The 19,758-nt window shown below is 37.1% G+C and overlaps 2 protein-coding genes across 5 annotated transcripts in view; one reads left to right on the top strand and one right to left on the bottom strand.

The window, feature by feature from the left end:
• The window catches only part of Ctnna1 (catenin alpha 1), a 184,932-nt gene that overhangs the window by 67,264 nt on the left and 97,910 nt on the right, over nucleotides 1-19,758 (bottom strand). The window lies entirely within an intron of this gene.
• Nucleotides 6,649-8,546, top strand: Lrrtm2 (leucine rich repeat transmembrane neuronal 2). The gene is made up of 2 exons (XM_026401209.2): nucleotides 6,649-6,652; nucleotides 7,000-8,546. The coding sequence occupies exons 1-2, from the start codon at nucleotides 6,649-6,651 to the stop codon at nucleotides 8,544-8,546; spliced, it is 1,551 nt and encodes a 516-aa protein (XP_026256994.1).

Here is a 19,758-nt window from a genome sequence, read left to right as displayed (position 1 = left end):
CTCCAGCAGCAATGGCGCACCCATGTAATCCCATCAACTAAGGAGGCTGAAGCAGGAGGATCATGAGTTTGAGGTGAGCCTCAGCTGCCAGGGAGACCCTGTCTCAAAAATAAAATAAAAAGGATTGAGGATATAAGCAGAGATTGATCATCCCTGAGTTCAATTCCCAATGCCCACACTCCCTGCTTTTTTGGGTGTGTACCTAAATGGCTTGATGTGAATAACATGAGAAGCAATTAACCATTATTTCCACCTGGCCCACAGATGGCTGCTGGGCTCTGTGGTAAGCTGAATATGCAACAAGAAGTTATAGAGAATCTATACAAAGCTCAACAGTACCTTAATCTTACAATACAATGGTTTTGTAGACATATGTTTTTAAATCCCCCTCCCCTTTGTTTTTAATACTCATCCTTCAGTTTTAGGTGGACAAAATATTTTTATTTTATATTTATGTGATGCTGAGGACCGAACCCAGTGCCCCACGCATGCCAGGCAAGGACTCCACCACTGAGCCAACACCCAGTCCCTTAAACCCCTTTTAAAGAGAACCCTATCCCTCAATTACAAAGAATAGAATAGTTTCTAGTATGCCTAATACTATTTATTTCATCCAAAAGTTTAAAACAATAGGTGAGGAATTCTAACATTACACATCGCTCTATTTCCCTTCTCCTTCTTACCTCAGTAAGAGCTAAGAAATGAGCATTACAGTTTGGATATTTTCTCAGATGACAGAGCTACACTTAGCAAAAACCATAAAACCTTTCAAAAGACAAGTGACTAGAAGAAATATTTGTAAAACATGATAAAGTTAATCTCCTTCATTAAAAAAATAAAAGTCACAGAAGTCTATATGAAAATGACCAGTCCTGAGACTAGAGAGTTGGAATGAAAAAAATGTAACCTATTACCTGTGAAAAAGAAAATGCCAATATCCACACAAAATGATGTCCAATTTTAAGCCTCTTTAAAGAAGAAACAAAAGAATATTTTTCACTATCAGCTTTGTATACATATTTAGAGTGTGATGGCTTCCACAATGGTGTTAATGGCAGGCAGGGATGGTTGGTACATAATCACAGACTAGGGCAGGACGTAGAAAATGATTTTAAAACTTTTTGGAAAAGTAATGTCCATCAGTTTTAAATAAACATACCCTGTAGCCCAGAAGTTTTACTGACAGAACCTTACTTTATATATAAATTTGACTTTTATTTCTTTTGCATTGATAATATCACATATTTAATTTTTTTATTGCCTTGGCACATGTTATTGCCATTCCACCCTAGACCTTATTAAGAAGGTTCTTAGAGAATGATGTTCCCAAGCTTCAGCAAACAAGAGTGCTACCGTCCAGCCAATATTCATGCAAATCAGTTCCTTTAAATTTAGCCAATTGGGTCAGAGAGCCCACTAAAATTAAGAGAGATTCTTCAAGTAAGTATGAATGGGTATATCATCTCCCAATTTCAAATGGCTCTGTGTAGCCCATGGCAGTCCATACTGGGAGGAGAAAACCTGACTAAATCAAAAGCCACTCTGAAATGTAGAGATGGAGATTCCAGAAAGGGCAATCCCAAGGTTGGGTTAGTATTTTAAGAATAAAAAATAAAGCTTGCTATACACAAAGGAAGAGGGAGACATGAATATAAGAAAGCCACTGGCAGAAGAAGAGTGGTCTGGTCATATATATTTCAGTCTGTGTATATATACTAATCAAGATTTCAAGATTGTTATATTTGTTTTGTTATTGATGTCTATGGCAGAAAAATGAAAGATTGCCATGGTTTAACACCTGCCTAATCTTCTCTTATGGAAGATTTCCCTCACCTAATGTCCAACTTAGGTATATCACCAAGATATACTGAACTATCTATCTCTGGGCACAGAATAACTCTAGCCCAATGGAAGTAGGCCGTTACATGATCCTGACCCTAACATCCTGCAAGAGCAACAAATGCCCAAATGCACATGCCCCCAAAACTAGAAAGATGGGTTTCAAACTGTGTAACTTACAAGATAAAAATGGAACACCATTCACCACCACTAGTGTAGTAAACAACATCCTTTTCAACAGTTTTCTCTGTTGGGTTTACTAACAGGAGGACAAAAAACTTTTAAAATGTCAACAGTGGACAAGGAAAGGGATGATTCAGGCAAAAAACTGGGATTCTAGAGGCCTAATGTAATATGGACACTTACTTTCAAAAGGAAAGATTCCTTCTTCCTTCCAAAAACAAAAATACACTTAAAGCTCACTTATTCATTATAATACAAGTCTCAATACAACACAGGTCCAAGTATGTGCTTACCAACTAAGACCCCCAGAATGGATCTCAGCAGAAGAAATATTCAGACCTGCAAAGTTTAGGCTCTCTACCCTAAAAACTGCTATCACTTTTTGATAAATGTAAAGAGATTTTCCAAGGAGCAATCAAGACTGTCAACAAGAAAGTTTTAAATTATCTCCAGGGCACTTCTGTATATCAGTCTGGTGCTAGGGTATTAGCAACTTTTAGAATTGGGCACAATTAAGGAAACATTTGACGTTTTTGGTATAAAACATAAAGCTCCTTATCAACCACAAAAGAACAGAAAATGTGCTGGGTATGGTGGCACACACCTTTAATTCCAGTGGCTGGGGAGACTGAGGCCCTAAGCAATTCATTGAGACCTGTCTCAAGATCAAAACTAAAAAGGGCTGAAGAATGTGGCTCAGTGGTTAAGCACTCCTGGGTTTAATCCCTGGCACACCCCCACACCCCGACAAAAAGAAAATATATCTATAGATAGATATAGCTATGTAGTTACATATGTATACACATTTCTCCAAGTAGGGGAATAACTCTCTCTAATCAGCAATATATATTAAGAGTAAACTCTAATGTGGAGGAATGCTGACAACCACAGCCACCTAAACCCTGCTGTAATTTAACACACTAAATCTGCTTAAAACCGTTTTACAGAGAGGAGAGACTGGTTAAATTTTATTTTCTCCTCTGCCTTAATCATGAGCACCTAAACTAATAAGAATTCAAAGAGATGATACATTGTATCTTCCAAAAGTTGTACTATCACTTTAATTAAGTCAAAAGCATCTGTATGTAGAATAAAGCTGTTCTAAAATGAAAACCAAGAAATTTTAGTTCAGAAAGAACAAGGGCATCTGTATAGCCCTTTCAACTAAAGAAAGATAAAGACCAAAATATGATACAAAATTTCATCAATTGGAACTGTGTTTTCCACCATTTTTTAAATACCTTTATTTTGTTTATTTAGTTTTTTTTTTTTTTTTTATGAGGTGCTGGGGATAGAATTCAGTGCCTCACACATACTGGGCAAGTGCTCTACCACTTCTACCAATTTTAAGGCAAACACTATTTTTAGGTCCACAGCCTTGGCCTTTTGAATCTAAAGAGCAAGCAGGTAAGAAAAGAGGCTGGAGTACTCCTGGGTCCTATGATATAGCATCAGTACTGCCCACTTCTTCTGGGGCATCAAAAAATGATTTGATGGAGATCAGGAGCAATTATGTTTCCTTATAGCTCCAGCTACTCAGGAAATTGAAGAGGGAGGATCTTGAATTTGAGGTCATTTTAGGCAACATAGTGGAGACCATCTTTCTTATTAAAACAATAATAATTACTAAGACTTTTCATTGCTTCACTGGACAAATGTCCAGGCCCACAAGTCTTTTATAATAGTACTAAGATAATACAATTTAATTAGTTTCCATTTATTTGTATACAAAAGATAGGTCATGTAGATTAGAAAGATGAAAACTAAGAATCCAAAGGGAAGGAAATGTTTTGCCCCCTAAATTTTCGCATACAACTCAATCCCAACTGTGGCTGTCCTAATCCAATTGACTCACACACTTCTTTCATGGAAGTAGTTACTTAAGGGAAGTTATTAATCTGGCTTCTGTATTGTTTTGTGTTTTGTTTTTAATCAGAGAGTGGCTGACTTCAGTAAGATATTACAACATCACAAGGACTGGCTTCTTGTTGGGTGGGTGGGGGGAGAGGATTACCAGAGACCATCCATGTGAGATTCCCCTCCTTGTTAACTTTTTGGGGCAAGCTCCTGCAGAACAGTATTTCTGAAACCTAGGGTCACAGACCTTGTAGGAATCTGATTAAACCTTATCCATACGAAAATGAACAAGCGACAAAATTTCTCAAGCCCGTCAAACATCTAGCCTATAAGGAGAAACTATAGGGGAAAAAAAAAATCAAGGTCAGTGGGGGAAGTGGCATCCTTGGGGTCCAAAACAAGACCTTTCTCCCTCTCTCCATAAATCAGCAACATGAAGGAACACAGTGCTAGTGTGGGTTCAGTCCTAAGACTGTAAACAGAATCCCACCGGCAACTTTGGCCTGGGGATTTGTTTGGTCAATGAGACTTATCTAAGAACTACACTACAAACTGTCTAATTTGTCTCTCCCTTCTCCCTTCACACGTATTAGACAGAAGACTCTACCAGTCCTCAGTATTCCTGTTGCCTTTTTTCTCCTTTTATACTTCCCAGGCATTTCCCCCAGTAAAACTCTTGTAATTCCAACTCCATCTTGAGGTTGCTTTTAGGAGAACTCAAAGTACATCCCTGCATTGCTAAGTTTCCGTAGCCCCTTTAAACAGGCAACAAGGAAAGGACCTTAGAGTCGTCTAGTCCTCACTGCAGTACCATGCTCCAACACAAAAATTTTAGCCCTTTAGACAATGAGTTCTTAGACTTGCCCAGTGGAGTGAAACCTTAAGAATCCAATAGGACAATGATGTTCTTATTTCATAGACACCACCAGTAGTTTTGAGATTTCTGCCCTCAAGTCTGAGACAAGAATCACTAAGGATAAGTACATAGGTGTATGGGGGTCAAATCATTAAGGCAAGATGTGTAAAATGTTTTACCTTAAACAGTCCTGAAAATATGACACTGACCCATGCTAGGAACATCATTTATGTTTATACACTAAATCTAGAGCTGTACATTCATATCCAAGGTCTGAAAAGTGATGACGCTGCCAGGGAGAAGCTAGAGTTAGGTCAAGCAAAAACAAGCCAAAGCAAAAATTCTATTCCAAAGAATGAGTGACCTTTTGTACCTACAAGAGAGATTCCAACAATAGTATGAGACTCAAAGTCAGTTCTTAAGTGTGTCAGTAGGAGCTAGTGTGCAAATGTTCTATTATTTCAGCCCCACAACCCCCCAATCTAAACACCAGATGAGGCTTTCAATTAAGGAGAAAGAGAGATGCTAAAGTAAATAAAGTGGACCATGTTAGAATCCCACCACATTGCATTACTTGTCCAAATCATCCCTGTTAATAGTTAGGTCATACCCACTTGAATCAAAGTGTGAAATATGATATATCAAGAACTATGTAATGTTTTGAACAACCAATTAAAAAAAGAAAAATAAAAAAATAAAAAGTATTAAAAAAAATAGTTAGGTCATGTATGTTAAAGTAATGATATTCACCTGCCCTTTTCTCCTCCTAGGACATTCAAATATCAACTCAGCATTATTTTTCCATCAGCATGCTGAGCAAACATTGTTATAAAACAGGACAGAGGGGAAATCTTTTTAGAGTTCCCCTAAAATTCTTTCTTTTTTAAAGCGCTTTCTTTTGGAAGCCCCTACACACACCCTTTATTCTTGGTTTAAGATGTTAAGCTCTTAAAGCCAAAAAAAAGTCAAGCCCACTTAATTCACCAACATACCTAAAGCAAATCACAGTCATGCTTAGATTTTAACCAAGCATGACAACAAGGTAACTGAGCAGCATTTCAAACTACCAGAGCAGCAACACTGTCTTGCATAGGCTGGCATTAAAGCAGCACTTTATAAATCAATTGCGCAGGCTTCTGCCCATTTAAACGATCTCTATGCAGAATCTCAGTCTAACACTGGCTCTTACACGCATTAAAAATCATCACTCTGCTAGTCCGACTCACTGTTCCGATGGGTCTGGGTCTTCTTGAATGCAGCCTTTATTACAACCTCACTGCTGCTTCCTACACTGAAGGAATATCATGTTTTAAAGTCAGGAATTCTTCTCTTGCTTTATTGTGATCAAGGGTCTTACGACGACCCCAATACTGTTACAAAGCACAGTGCTTTTTAACAGTAAAGCTTCTGGAAAACCCAAACAAAAGACACGTCACCCGGTGACGTCAGCCTATATACAGTTCTGTGTGGTCGCAGCACATAAGCAAATCCATTCTTGTGCCGTTTCTCGGAAAAGCTTTTCAGTAAATGCACTCATGCTGCTCCAGGAGCTCTTCTCTGCAACAAGCCGCCCATCTGCCATCAACAAGTTAAGACAGAGAGAACTAACGGCTGCGGAAAGGAGAGACTGAAGCTTTGATGACCAGCAGCAAATTGAGGGGATAAAATTAATAACTTATATTCAAAACTGTTTTAGGAGATTAGAGCATCACAGAAAATGAAACCAATGCTTTCCAGAGGTATATGCTAAGGAAAAAACAACTCACCCTGGTGGATTCAATTTTACAAGGAAAGCCTGGGACACAGAAAACAGGAAACTGGTCAAAGGCTCCTGCATGTTAGAGCCTTTTACAGACTCACTGCGTTGAGTCTGACAATCTCGACTGAATGCAGCCTCCAATGTACTCAGAAGAATGGGTAAGTCCATGCATTTATATGTCTTGTACAGTCAACAAGGAATCACGCTGTTTAAATAAGCCATTGATTTCACATTTTAGGATTTTGAGGGAAATCACTGTCACGTTTTTGCATTTTGAGGTTTAGGTAAAGGCAGCTAATGATAAGAACATGCTTTATCTTCTTTTTAAATGGTTTAAGCTGTGTTCTAGTCATACCAACATGGTTAATTTTTCTGCAGTAAATGAAAAATAAGTTATATAAATGAAATCTTTCACCATAATGTTATGTTTTTTTTTTTAAATAGCCCATATGTTCTGCTGAAAAAATATCCTATCTTCTTGTTTTCCTTAAATTATATTCTGCAGGCTTACATTTCAAGTGGCCATTAGGGGCCCCTATGCTGGCAGCAATATATGCAATGAGTATGGTTTTAAAAATGCTGCCTGCTCTGGGTATGGCGTGTCCACCCAAATGCCGCTGCGAGAAGCTGCTATTCTACTGCGACTCTCAGGGCTTCCACTCAGTGCCAAACGCCACAGACAAGGGCTCTCTGGGCCTGTCCCTGAGGCACAATCACATCACAGAGCTCGAAAGAGATCAATTTGCCAGCTTCAGTCAACTTACCTGGCTCCACTTAGATCACAATCAAATCTCAACAGTAAAAGAAGATGCTTTCCAAGGACTATATAAACTTAAGGAATTAATCTTAAGTTCCAACAAAATATTTTACTTGCCAAATACAACTTTTACCCAACTGATTAACCTGCAAAATTTGGACCTGTCTTTTAATCAGCTGTCATCTCTGCACCCAGAGCTCTTCTATGGCCTTCGGAAGCTGCAGACCTTGCATTTACGTTCCAACTCCCTGCGGACTATCCCAGTACGCCTGTTCTGGGACTGTCGTAGTCTGGAGTTTCTGGATCTGAGCACAAACCGTTTGCGAAGTTTGGCTCGAAATGGATTTGCAGGATTAATCAAACTGAGAGAACTTCACCTAGAGCACAACCAGCTGACGAAGATTAATTTTGCTCATTTCCTCCGGCTAAGCAGTCTGCACACTCTCTTCTTACAATGGAACAAAATTAGCAACTTGACGTGTGGGATGGAGTGGACCTGGAGCACTTTAGAAAAGCTAGACCTGACTGGAAATGAAATCAAAGCCATCGACTTCACAGTGTTTGAAACGATGCCTAATCTTAAAATACTCCTCATGGATAACAACAAGTTAAACAGTCTTGATTCCAAGATCTTAGGCTCCTTGAGATCCCTCACAATTGTTGGCCTCTCTGGCAATCTGTGGGAATGCAGTCCCCGAATATGTGCTCTGGCCTCTTGGCTGGGCAGTTTCCAAGGTCGGTGGGAGCACTCCATCCTATGCCACAGCCCTGACCACACCCAAGGAGAGGATATTCTAGATGCAGTCCATGGATTTCAGCTCTGCTGGAACTTATCAACCACTGTCACTGCCATGGCTACAACTTATAGAGATCCAACCACTGAATATACAAAAAGAATAAGCTCATCAAGTTACTATGTGGGAGACAAAGAAATTCCAACTACTGCAGGCATAGCAGTTACTACAGAGGAACACTTTCCCGAACCAGACAATGCCATCTTTACTCAGCGGGTAATTACAGGAACAATGGCTTTATTGTTTTCTTTCTTTTTTATTATTTTTATAGTGTTCATCTCTAGGAAGTGCTGCCCTCCCACTTTAAGAAGAATCAGGCAGTGCTCAATGATTCAGAACCATAGGCAGCTCCGATCCCAAACACGACTCCATATGTCAAACATGTCAGACCAAGGACCGTATAATGAGTATGAACCCACCCATGAAGGACCCTTCATCATCATTAATGGTTATGGACAGTGCAAGTGTCAGCAGCTGCCATACAAAGAATGTGAAGTATAATACCTACCCGTCATCAAAAATCATATCAGATAAGTAACCTATTTTACATAGTAGGGGCTAAATACATATCTAATTTTTACCAATGGTGACATTAAGCCTAATTTTCCAAACCAAGTGGAGACTTAGTTTTTGAAGTGTTGAAGTATTTTTAATTTTTTAAATGAAACCATATTTTAAGTGTTAAATGAAGCAATGATCACATTAATTTGCACTCCTGTTGGAAAGTCTAAAAATGCTTACTTCAAAATAGACCGTTTCACATGTAATTATATACTAGTGTGTAAATATTTACACTAAGGTCTCCATATGCTATTTTCTTTCCTACTGAAAACAATTTGAAAAGAAAGTATTGAGCAGAAACAGATATGGATCAATACCTATTTGATGACTGTTCTTCATTCTATGTATCACAACTGGCTTGCTGCTTAAAAGGAGATAGCAAAGTTCTCTTATATGATAATTTGGTATTTACTCAAATCTGTAATCTACTTCTAGTACAAGAAGTAGAATTACATGTATACTGAAGGCTGATAAATATTAAACACTTTTCTTCCAGAGTTTCTGCCTGGGTTAGTAGACATTATCAAAGTCCACATCATGAAATCAGCACCCTTTATATAACTCTAATAAGCTGAGTGACTCTTTGATATATTTACATAAAGAATCCAAGGGATTGTAAAAAGGTCTCATTACAATGAAATCAATACTAAATAATTACACCGACTTCTTATCATCTAGTTTGACTTACAATGAACATGTTGATTTTTGTGGCATTTAGACTATTATTTTAAACTAGTATTAAATTACCAATTTACTAATTAACATACTAAATCCTATATTTACATCTATGTGAAAAAAATTATTTCAGAGAAAAAAGAAAAACTGAGTCAATTTAATAACCCTGACATGTTCCCTCCAGTTCAGAAAAAAACTCCCCCCACCCCACAACCCTGTCACAATCAAAAATGCCTTGACAAAGGGGTTTAAATCTCTTTATTCTGCCTTTTCCTGATCTTTAAATTTTTAAACCTCGAAGAGCCAAAATTAAAATTGAATAGCAACAGGCATAACACTAATTCTCATTATAAATGAACTATGAAAAAAATCTATTTTCATTATATTCTCAATTTTGATCTTTTAATAAAGATACACATTCACAGGAGGGAGTGACACTCTTCTATGAAACAAGAACAACATATTACTGAAGTGAATCTAGGCTAGGACACCAAAATGCCTATGCGGCCATACAGCAGTAACCAGAAGACAGCATGGAAGTGAGGGGATGAAGAGCAAAGAAAGATTTTGAAACCTGACTCTCAGGTTAGCTGAAGTAACTAAGCAGCCAGGAGTGATGATTATATACAATCTGCACCAAACAGGGCAAGGCCCCTGGACCTGCACTGAAAAGGGAAGAGGGGGAGGTTCTCCAGTGTAAATATGAACATTCCATAATAACAAATGATAATGATGCCCATTTATTCATGCAGAAAACAACCACAAGTATCCTATTTCTTCCATTATGATTTATATGATAAAACTATGATATATTTGGGGTATAGATGCAAGTTACCAATTCACACAGAATTTTTCCATAAAGTAGGTTCCATTATGTAAAAAAAAAAAAAAACCCTGAAATTAAAACACTAATTTGATTTTAGAAAAGTGAGCATTTTTACAATTGTCATTTTACTGTATGTTAAAAAGGCATAAATCTTTAGAGGCAATCACTACTACAGGCAAGAGAGAGAGACAGACATCTTTTAACATAAATGTTAACATTATATCCTTCACTCAAGGCATATTTTCTTCCCAAGATTGAATTTAAAACATATTAACTCTATAATTTCACCCATAAGGTTTAATCATAATTTTTCTCTAATACTGATAAGATTACTTACATTTCAAAGAAAATATGTCTCAATAAAAAGTGGACAAGATTACACATAATGATGAAAATGTGCTCTCTACATTTTTTAAGGTGGATAGATTAGTTTGTCAAAGCCTCAGCCCAGTTCAGTTATCTTCAGTGAGTGAGCATTTCATCTCTTGTTAAACCAGACACTGTCATGCTCAAGCAGAGACAGAAGCTGATTTTCTGGCACAGAGTGCAGTGCACTACTTCCCCACGGAGGGGCTAGATTAGAAGCCCCTATTACAAATGAGAACTCCATGGGCTAAAATTTCCCAACTCATTTATCAGGGTGACCATAGCCATTTGTCAGATGACTGATAGCTTGTTCAGAATACACAAGATTTCATCAGCCCTGAAGAATAGCAGAAGGTGATTTCCCATTTCAAATTAAAACCAAAATTAATTCAAAATGAGTAAAGGGATAAGAAATATTAGCTGGGAATTCCCACATTAATCCTAAAAGAATATAGTTAGTAAAATGGACCATCAGTTGACAAAATCCTTAATGTATGTGAAAAAGCCATTTAGTAATCAGGGAAACAGCTTTATAAGGACCACCAAAGCATACTTTTCAGTTGAAAAATAACTTTTTTTTTAAAACCCTCTACATTTTGGAGTAATTCCCACTGAGAAAAGAGAATAATGCCAAACAAGAATTTTCCTTTCTCGTTTAAAGCACAAATTTCCCTTTTTAATTTCCCAGAGAAAGCAGGGTTCCATTTAACTTGTATTTCAGTTATCAGCACAGGTTTGAAGATGAGACTGCCAACTGTGCTTTTTTCACCAACTGGCCAGGGTGGAGAAGTATCACAACAACACTACAGATCCTGGTCACTATGCCAGGGCTTTTGTAATGTGGTGGGGTCTTATTCACTTCACCACCACCCATCCACCCATCCTTTTTCCTGGCCCCCACCCAATTTTCAAGGTTATAGAAAAATATTAATAAAAAGCTTAAAAAAATAATCCCTTTTCTTCTAGAAAAAAGAAAGCCAAAGAAGACTATAATACCGTATCTACCTAGGAACCAAGAACTAGTTTGCAATTATTTCTATTCATTTCTGTAGCCTGCCAGCAATTTAAATCACCTTTCTCAAAAGAGTGGGCTGGTAAATTTGCAAATCCACAAAACTCTGAGAACACTTACTGCCAGCATCAAAAAGCATAGATACTAATTTTTTAAGCCAAAAATCTGTACTAACACATGTAATTTCTTAATGTGCCTAAGTTAATTTCTGTACCAATTCAATGAATGGAATTGTCTGAACTTCCCAACTCACACTAATTATTAGAATCCATCTGCTTATTCTAATGCTAGTCACCAAGAGCTAGACTCCATCTTCCTAATAAAAATGAGTCCTATGTAGCACTAGTTCTGAATCCTAAAATTCAAAACAGGCATATTATTTTCTTATGACATATTCCCTATACATAGATATTTGGGGAGCTAAAGATTCGATTTTTCTGTCTCTCTCTCTCTCTCTCTCTCTCTCTCTCTCTCAAGTGTGGATATCAACATAAAAATTTTTAAAGAATATTTTTAACAGCTGATCTGCACGATCATTTTTTAGTACAGCAATACAGTAACAGACCTATCTCAAACGTCTGCTTCGGGGCAGTTGTCATACCTTATTGGTTAAAGTGCTTGAGTCAGAAAAAGACAAAAAAAGACGAGGCCATCCATAGATAATTAAATATTTCTACCTATCTAACCTGGGACAAACTCACAGTACTTGAATAAGGTCCAAAAACATAGAAAATCATTGTTCAAGTTTTTATTTTGCTACTGCAAACATTAGAAAATTTCTGCAGCTCCTTCAACTAACTTTTTCTTCCTTGATTTAAAATACAAAAAATAATAGTCTGATATAAAAAATGTTTGGTGAGCCTATCAATACTGAGACTGGAAACACAAAGTACAGTCCAAATACATTGTGTTCAATCACCTTCAAGAGCCATTTTTGGGGGGTGGGATGTGGGCAGATGGGTTGGGGTGGGAAGAACATATTATTACACAGGGAGTCTTGGGGGGGAACAAAGTACAGTGTACAGGAAAGTTTTGTTATTAAAATTGTGTATACTGTAAAAAGTGAATGTCTCTCTCTTTTGTTTCCCTTGATGACCCATCATTGTTGACATGTGAAACTTGAAAAACCACTTGTGGCAGAAAAAAAACCTTAAATGAACAGCTAGCTGTTTTGCGCCACATTCCTCTACCATGCCAAATGTGTCAGTTGAAAAAAGGGCAGCTAAAATCACCTCCTAACTTTATTCTGCAAAATTCTAAAACTAGGCTCAGGAAGCAAAGATAAGGGTAGGGGCACTAAACAGCTATTGAGCAATAAGAAATTGTTCAATAATAATCCTTAACAAGTGGAGCTCCCAGGGCCTGGGATTGGCTGTTCCTCTCCCAATCTTCCCACACAAAGGACTACCACCACAACCTGGGGAGATTCAAAATGGCACCTAGCCTATACCTCAGTTGTTATATGTGGGGTAGATTCAAGCATCACCTTGCACACCTCTTATCAAAGACAACTGGTAGTAACCATGCAGATCACTAGGCTCCCTACAGGATCTACTTTATCAGATCAGGGGATAAAAATGGTAAAAGATTTTTAACTAGTGTTCTTTAGTTGGTATAAACACCCTCAGACAAGATGCCATGCCTGGGCAGCACCAGGAGAGAAACTTCCAGGAACTGAATGCCAAGAGTCTGCCATACTTGCCAGGATGCACTTCATGATTCTCCAGCCCCAGTAGGTCCTAGCACAGTAGGACCAGACAGAGGAATAAATCAGGTCAACTTTTTCCCAACATCCAAGGACGCTGAGATCAAGAGGCTAAGATCTCTCTCACACCAGGAGCCTCAGCTGTAATTAGTGGTGAGACAAGAAACAGAGCACTCATTTCACTGTCAAACTCATTCCATCTGTATTAGAGGGCATAGATGATGGTGTTTCAAATTGCACAGAAGGAACAATCCCCACTTTGTAGAGTTTAAAGGAGGACTTATTAACATAATTTCTTGCATATTTTAAGCTTGAAAAAGAAATCAGATATAACTTTACATGAAGTTAACAGTTACTTTATTAATTTTGCCTGTAAGCCCACAGCATTCTCAGGTTCCCACTCAAATACATGATAGACTTCTTCAAGATGTGCTTGAAGAGATCCCCTCCCCTTCTTTAAATATATTTAACCAGCTGGATACTCAAGTCTCTCTTAGACAAAATGTACTATAAATTATCTTTGCAAAGGGAGAAGGAAAAAAGAAGTGAAAGTCATAGCTAACCTCAACATCTTTCCTTAGCATGAGTGTGGCCTTGCTCCTAATTCATGTTCTGAGAACACTATTAAAGGACAGCTCCTGAACCTCGCCTTCTACTTTCTAAAGGGGACATTAAAGAGTAAGCAATCTTCAAGGAAAGTCCAATGAGGCCCTGCAAAGCCCACAAACTAAAAATATTCTCTCTCTCTCTACATGGAGGTCTGACAATAAAGGGGGGGGGGGGTTGTGTTAAAAAGGCATCTAGTTACTCAATGCCTCCAACTTAGGAACTCCTGTTAGAAATCAGCATGAAGGAGCACCTATGAACAATCCTGATGGGCAGAAGCCAATGACTCATCCTTTACTTTAGGATTCAGATTTTTAAATGCAGCCCCAGAGGCAAAGTATTTTTACAGCTTTCAAGAGAGTTTAGAAAGAACCACAGAGAAGATATAGATACAAGAGTCATAGTAAACATGAACTTTACAGAATAACATTCACAATTGTGTTTAGAACACATTAACTTCAAAAACTCTATCTAATCATTTACATTAGCTCACCTAATTCATCGTTATGAGGGTCAAAAAAGATCTTGTGATGAATAAAAACATTTCCCATGGGGATGTAGCTCAGTGGTAGAATATTTGCCTGGCATGCATAAGACCCTTGGGTCCATCCCCAGCACCACCACCCCACAAAATTAATTCAGGCTCAATGCTGCACATCTGTAATCTCAGCACTTTGGAAGGCTGAGGTGGGAGGATCATTTGAGCCCAGGAGTTTGGGACCAGCCTAAGCAATATAGGGAAACTCCATCTCAAAAAATTAATAAGATAAAATAAAATAACCTATGCCAAATGCATGAAGGGCAACTGTAAACCACCCCAAACTTCTGAAAACAATATATGCATCACATACACATAACTTATTGCTTAGAATTAAGGACACTTAGAATAATATATTAATATATTCTGAGTAGCTGAATAGGATGCAAAAAGATCAAAAGCAGGGATTCTTAACCCCAAGAGTTAAGGATATGTTTCAGAGAATCCAACAACCTCTTGAAATTAATGCAATATTGTGTGTGAGTTCAGAGATTTCAGTAGATCCTAAAGGGTTTTTGATAACTCACAAGGAAGAGTTTGGAAACCCTAGTAGGGCAATAAAATTTGACCTTGATCTTCACTGTGGCCAAGACAAAGAACCAAACCAACAGCTTTCATCTGGTAAAGAAAAAGCACTGGTTTACCTAGGGGAAAGACGCGTAAGTGCAAAAATCTGAATTAATTTTAAAACAGAGCCAGCTGTGGCAATAATAAGGAGAAATGTTGGCTACTATTAGCTAAGGAGGTTTTGGAGAATAGGCAGAATTGTTCTTCATGTCAACCCTTGATTAGCATCCTATACAGCCATGCTGCATGCTTTATGATGATCTAATCTTTGTGATGATCCGATGCTTGAGCCAAGAAAAGTCTGCAAGAATGAATGAGTACTCTCTTGAGGAGTTAAGTAGTTCATGTTTTCTCCTTATCATATCCTAAAGTACACTGTTTCCACACATACACAGGAGAATGGCTACTACATTACATTACACATCTTCTAGACTAGGGATACAATGTAAAATTAAAAACATCTTTCACAGATTGGGTATTTAGTTCAGTGGCAGAGCATTTGCCTGGCATGCACAAGGTCCTAAGTTTGTTCTTCAGTTCTTCAATATCCCCCCCACCTCCAAACATTTCTTCCAGTACATCAGGAATGAAGAGAAGCATGTTTCATGCAACGTCTCTAGTTGTTGATGATAATCATAAATGTTCTCCTTGGATAAGAATCTATACAATGATAGCTAATTTCCTAAAAAGGGACACATTTTAAAAGATATAGCAATCACTGGTCTGAATAGCTATCAGAAATTTTAACCATGTCTCTTTAAAATTCATCATAAGCCATTAGTAAAACAATTTATATTTCAACCGGAGTAAGTAAATATAGTAGTTAAGAGGTCTGCTCCATATTTGAACCTGTGACTCTGGACAAGTCTTCCAACCTTTAAGGCCCTTCACCCCTAAAACAGAATTAACAGTATTAACAACCACAGAGGGATTTATTCATGTAAAGTTCTGGGGCTTGAATATAGTAAATGCTCAAAAATGTCTGCTGCTTTTAATAGCAATATGTAGAGAACAAAATGCTACAGATCCACCAGCAGAGAATGTAGTCACATTAAAAGCATGTGAGATCCATGTGTTACTTCCCTAAAATTCACTTTCTAGGCTTTCTTCTCTTATTAAGTTAATGTGTAATATCCATAAAAAAGATTGATAATTAAGAGTTTTCAATAAACCAACAATCTGGTAATACTTTTCATATCTAATATAGATATAAAACCGACCTCATGCTCAAGGTAATCTACTCTATAAAATGCATTGTAATACTAAATACAACATTACTCTGGTTTGTCTTTATGAATCAAAGCTAAAATTCCTGGGGCTGGAGGTTGTGGCTCAGTGGTTAGAGCGCTCGCCTCGCACTGAGAGACCCTGGGTTCGATCCTCAGCACCACATACAAATAAATATACAAAATAAAGATATTGTGTCAATGTATAACTTAAAAAAATTTTTTTAAAGCTAAAATTCCTAAAGGTTCAGAATCACTAATTCAAGATTCCTTCTGGATATTACTTAAAATCAAGTGATGCCTCTTAGATTCTTTTTTCATTAAAATTATATAGAACGACACATACTACCCACTATCATAATGGATACTATTTTTTTCCTAAAAGAAATAAGAAATAACCACTAATATTTCAGGTTCTAATAAATCTATTTCAGGACAAACTAAATGATAGAGAATTAAGGATAATTATTATGTTCATTTTTGCTTGGAGTACATGTATATCAAGTCTATCACATCTAATTTAGGAAGCAGCCCTTCCAATAATGGCAGATTTGGTCCAAGGCAGATTTACCAGACTCATTAAGGGATGAGGGCAAGGGAAAGGTATAAAAATTAAAATCACAAAGACCATGGGTTAGGGTTCAGTGCACACAACAGGATGTTTCACATTAGCTGGATAATGATCCTCCATGTTATCAAAATCTTTATTCAATATAAAGCTTGCTCAGAATTGACACATCCAAATGAAACTTATGGCCCAGATCTCAAGTAAAGAACTTCTTTTTTTTTTCTTTTTTCTTTTAAATATGTTTTTAGTTGTCAATGAACCTTTATTTTATTTATTTATTTATGGTGCTGAGAATTGAACCCAGTGCCTCACACATGCTAGGCAAGCGCTCTACCACTGAGTCACAAGCCCAGTCCAAGAATTTCTTTCTTAAGCACTGTATTTCAAAAACCAGGTTATCAACAAGGAAGTATACTTTGTTTCCTCCATCATCCACAAATTTTCTCTACTTTTCCACATTGCTTGAATCTTGACTTACTACCTGCTTCTTCTTATGGCCCCTAAAATTCCAAAGAATTTCATTGATATCAACTGCTGAGTATCCACCTTCTAAGAATTACCTATAATTTACACAATACAATTTCACAAAACTTTCAGTGGCAAACCAATCCATACAATTTGGTAAACACAAATAGAAACACAATCACTCACCTGGGCTATCTTCTCAGTCTGTCCTCTTTGCAAAGATTCAAATACAAAATGTTTAATCATTTTGGTTACACTTTCAAAAGTATAGTAATATTGGCCATTTAAGAAGTAAATTTTTTTTGCTATTAATAATTAGCATTTATTCTAGCTCTTTGACCAAATAAAATCCCCAACACCTTTTGCAACTTTAATATGACTTGCTATTTTGCTGTTTTTATTTGAGGACCTGGGGTGTACAATGGGATGTACAGAAAATGTTCGTGGAAATTTTAGAAAAGTAGGATTCTTGGAGTAGGCAATAATCCTTACTGCATCTATGCTATGAAAGTATATTTTAGTTTTCTCAAAGAACTGATTACAAACATTCTGACTTTTCAGGTGAAAGTATGTTCTGCCATAATTTTTGTTTCAAAAAGAGAAAAAGACATATGGTTCAGGCCATAATAACTATGGCTATACCATGCATTTGGCTCACATATAAAGAACTGTGTTCAGATATTCTGAAGCGTTCTCCTTTGCAGGATTCTACTGAATTCTGAAATGCCCTTTAATATGTCCTTTAAAATTAAATAAATTTGAGGGGCTAAGGTTGTGGCTCAGTGGTAGGGTGCTCACCTAGCATATGTGAGGCAGAGTTCAAGCCTCAGCACCACATAAAATAAATAAATAAAGTCATTGTGTCCACCAGTAACTTTAAAAAATTTTTTTTTAATTTATAAATTTGAATTGAAACTCAAAAAACACAGAAACAAACAAACAACAACAACAACAAAAAGAATGGTGTTTGGCAGTGCCCCAACAGTGCTCAGATCAACCTCTCTACTTTTCCTTGAAACTTACAAGGGCGGGGGCGGTGGGGGGGGGGGTAGTGAAAAATAAAGTGTAAAGAATCTACCATCCTCAGCACACTGCCACTGCTGCAGACAACTGGGACAGTGCCGTGTCCCCATCTCCCTTTTTTCCCTCCTGATAATCCCTCAGGCCAATGTAAGACAAATCTGGTCCCTGACACTTGCCGTCAAATTTAACAACTAGAGTCCATTTGATCATTGAGTTAAACTGCCAGCATAAGATTTTTCTATTACTCTTAAAAAAAAAAAAAAACTAATAGTAGGTGGTTAGGAAATTTTTTTGTTTGATGCAAAGTTGCTGAAATGTTATTACCTAAGCAATATTGTCATCTAGATATCCAATCTATGCTCTCCTTAGAATTAGATGTGAGGGGAATCATAGGTAGATTATAAAGAATAGGACAAACTGCCAAAGGGTTTACATTAAAAAATCACATTAAAAAAATGTACCATAAAAAAAAATCACAAAACTACCAATTTCCAAAACAATAATCAGAATTTTGAAGATCTTGACTTTTAAACATTTTATGTCAACCTTTAAACACACACACACACACACACACACACACACACACACCAATCTCAGTTTAAAATGAGGAGGAAGTCTGGGGATTAGCTATAACCTTTCAAACATTGGACTCTTCATTCATTTATAAGTAACTAACATTTTAACTCATTGAATTCCTGGCAACAGCTAATATTAAGAAAAATATGGATAATAAATTGATAAGGAGGTAGGGAGAGACATAAAGATTAAGATTCCGTTTGTGATGTATTAAAGTTAGAGGGTTTACAAGTTGTCCAAGTAGAGATGAGAAGTTCCAGACTAGAAATAATTTAGAAGTTTATCATCAGTGAATAGAAGTATTTAACACTATGAGCTTAGGTGAGATCACCAAAGGCAATGAATGAAGATATAGAGAAGAGACTTACAGGTCCATACTATTTTCCTAGACCAGTCTGAGAGTAGGAAGGCAGGAGAGAGGGGAGGGATAAATTGATCAATCTATCTACCTACCTCCCTACCTAGATTTGGGGTTTATTATGTTGCCCAGGCATTCTTCAAACTCTTGGGCTTAAGCAATCCTACTGCTGGCTCCTGAATACCTGGAACCAGGCATGTGTCACCATGCCTGATAAGTCTAAGAAATCTTTAAACAAGAAATATCAAATAACAATCTAAGTCTAAGAAATATCAAATAATAATCACCAAAAAGGGGGGGGGAGGATGGAATTCAAGGCTACTTGGGCAAAGCTGAAGTGGAAAAATAATAGAAATATGGTAAGCTTAATTCATAAAAATGATCTGAAACCTTAAAACACTAAAAGATTTTGGGTAACTAAGGATCTGTACATATACTACTTTAGGAAGTCAGAATGATAACTAAAATAACTAGTCCATCATTCATCATACCTCTGAGTGGGTTCTCTAGGCCAAGTACCAAGACATGACCATGTCCTCAATGAAGTCAGTGTATTAAACTAAAGAATCAATAAAAGATTATAGGGTAATCAGAAAAGCAGATTTTAATTCTGGAAGAAATGTACAATTCACTAACTTGAA

The sequence above is a fragment of the Urocitellus parryii genome, chromosome 1 (assembly GCF_045843805.1).
Source record: "Urocitellus parryii isolate mUroPar1 chromosome 1, mUroPar1.hap1, whole genome shotgun sequence".
Classification (NCBI taxonomy): domain Eukaryota; kingdom Metazoa; phylum Chordata; class Mammalia; order Rodentia; family Sciuridae; genus Urocitellus; species Urocitellus parryii.
This window is presented reverse-complemented; position numbering and strand designations above follow the sequence as displayed.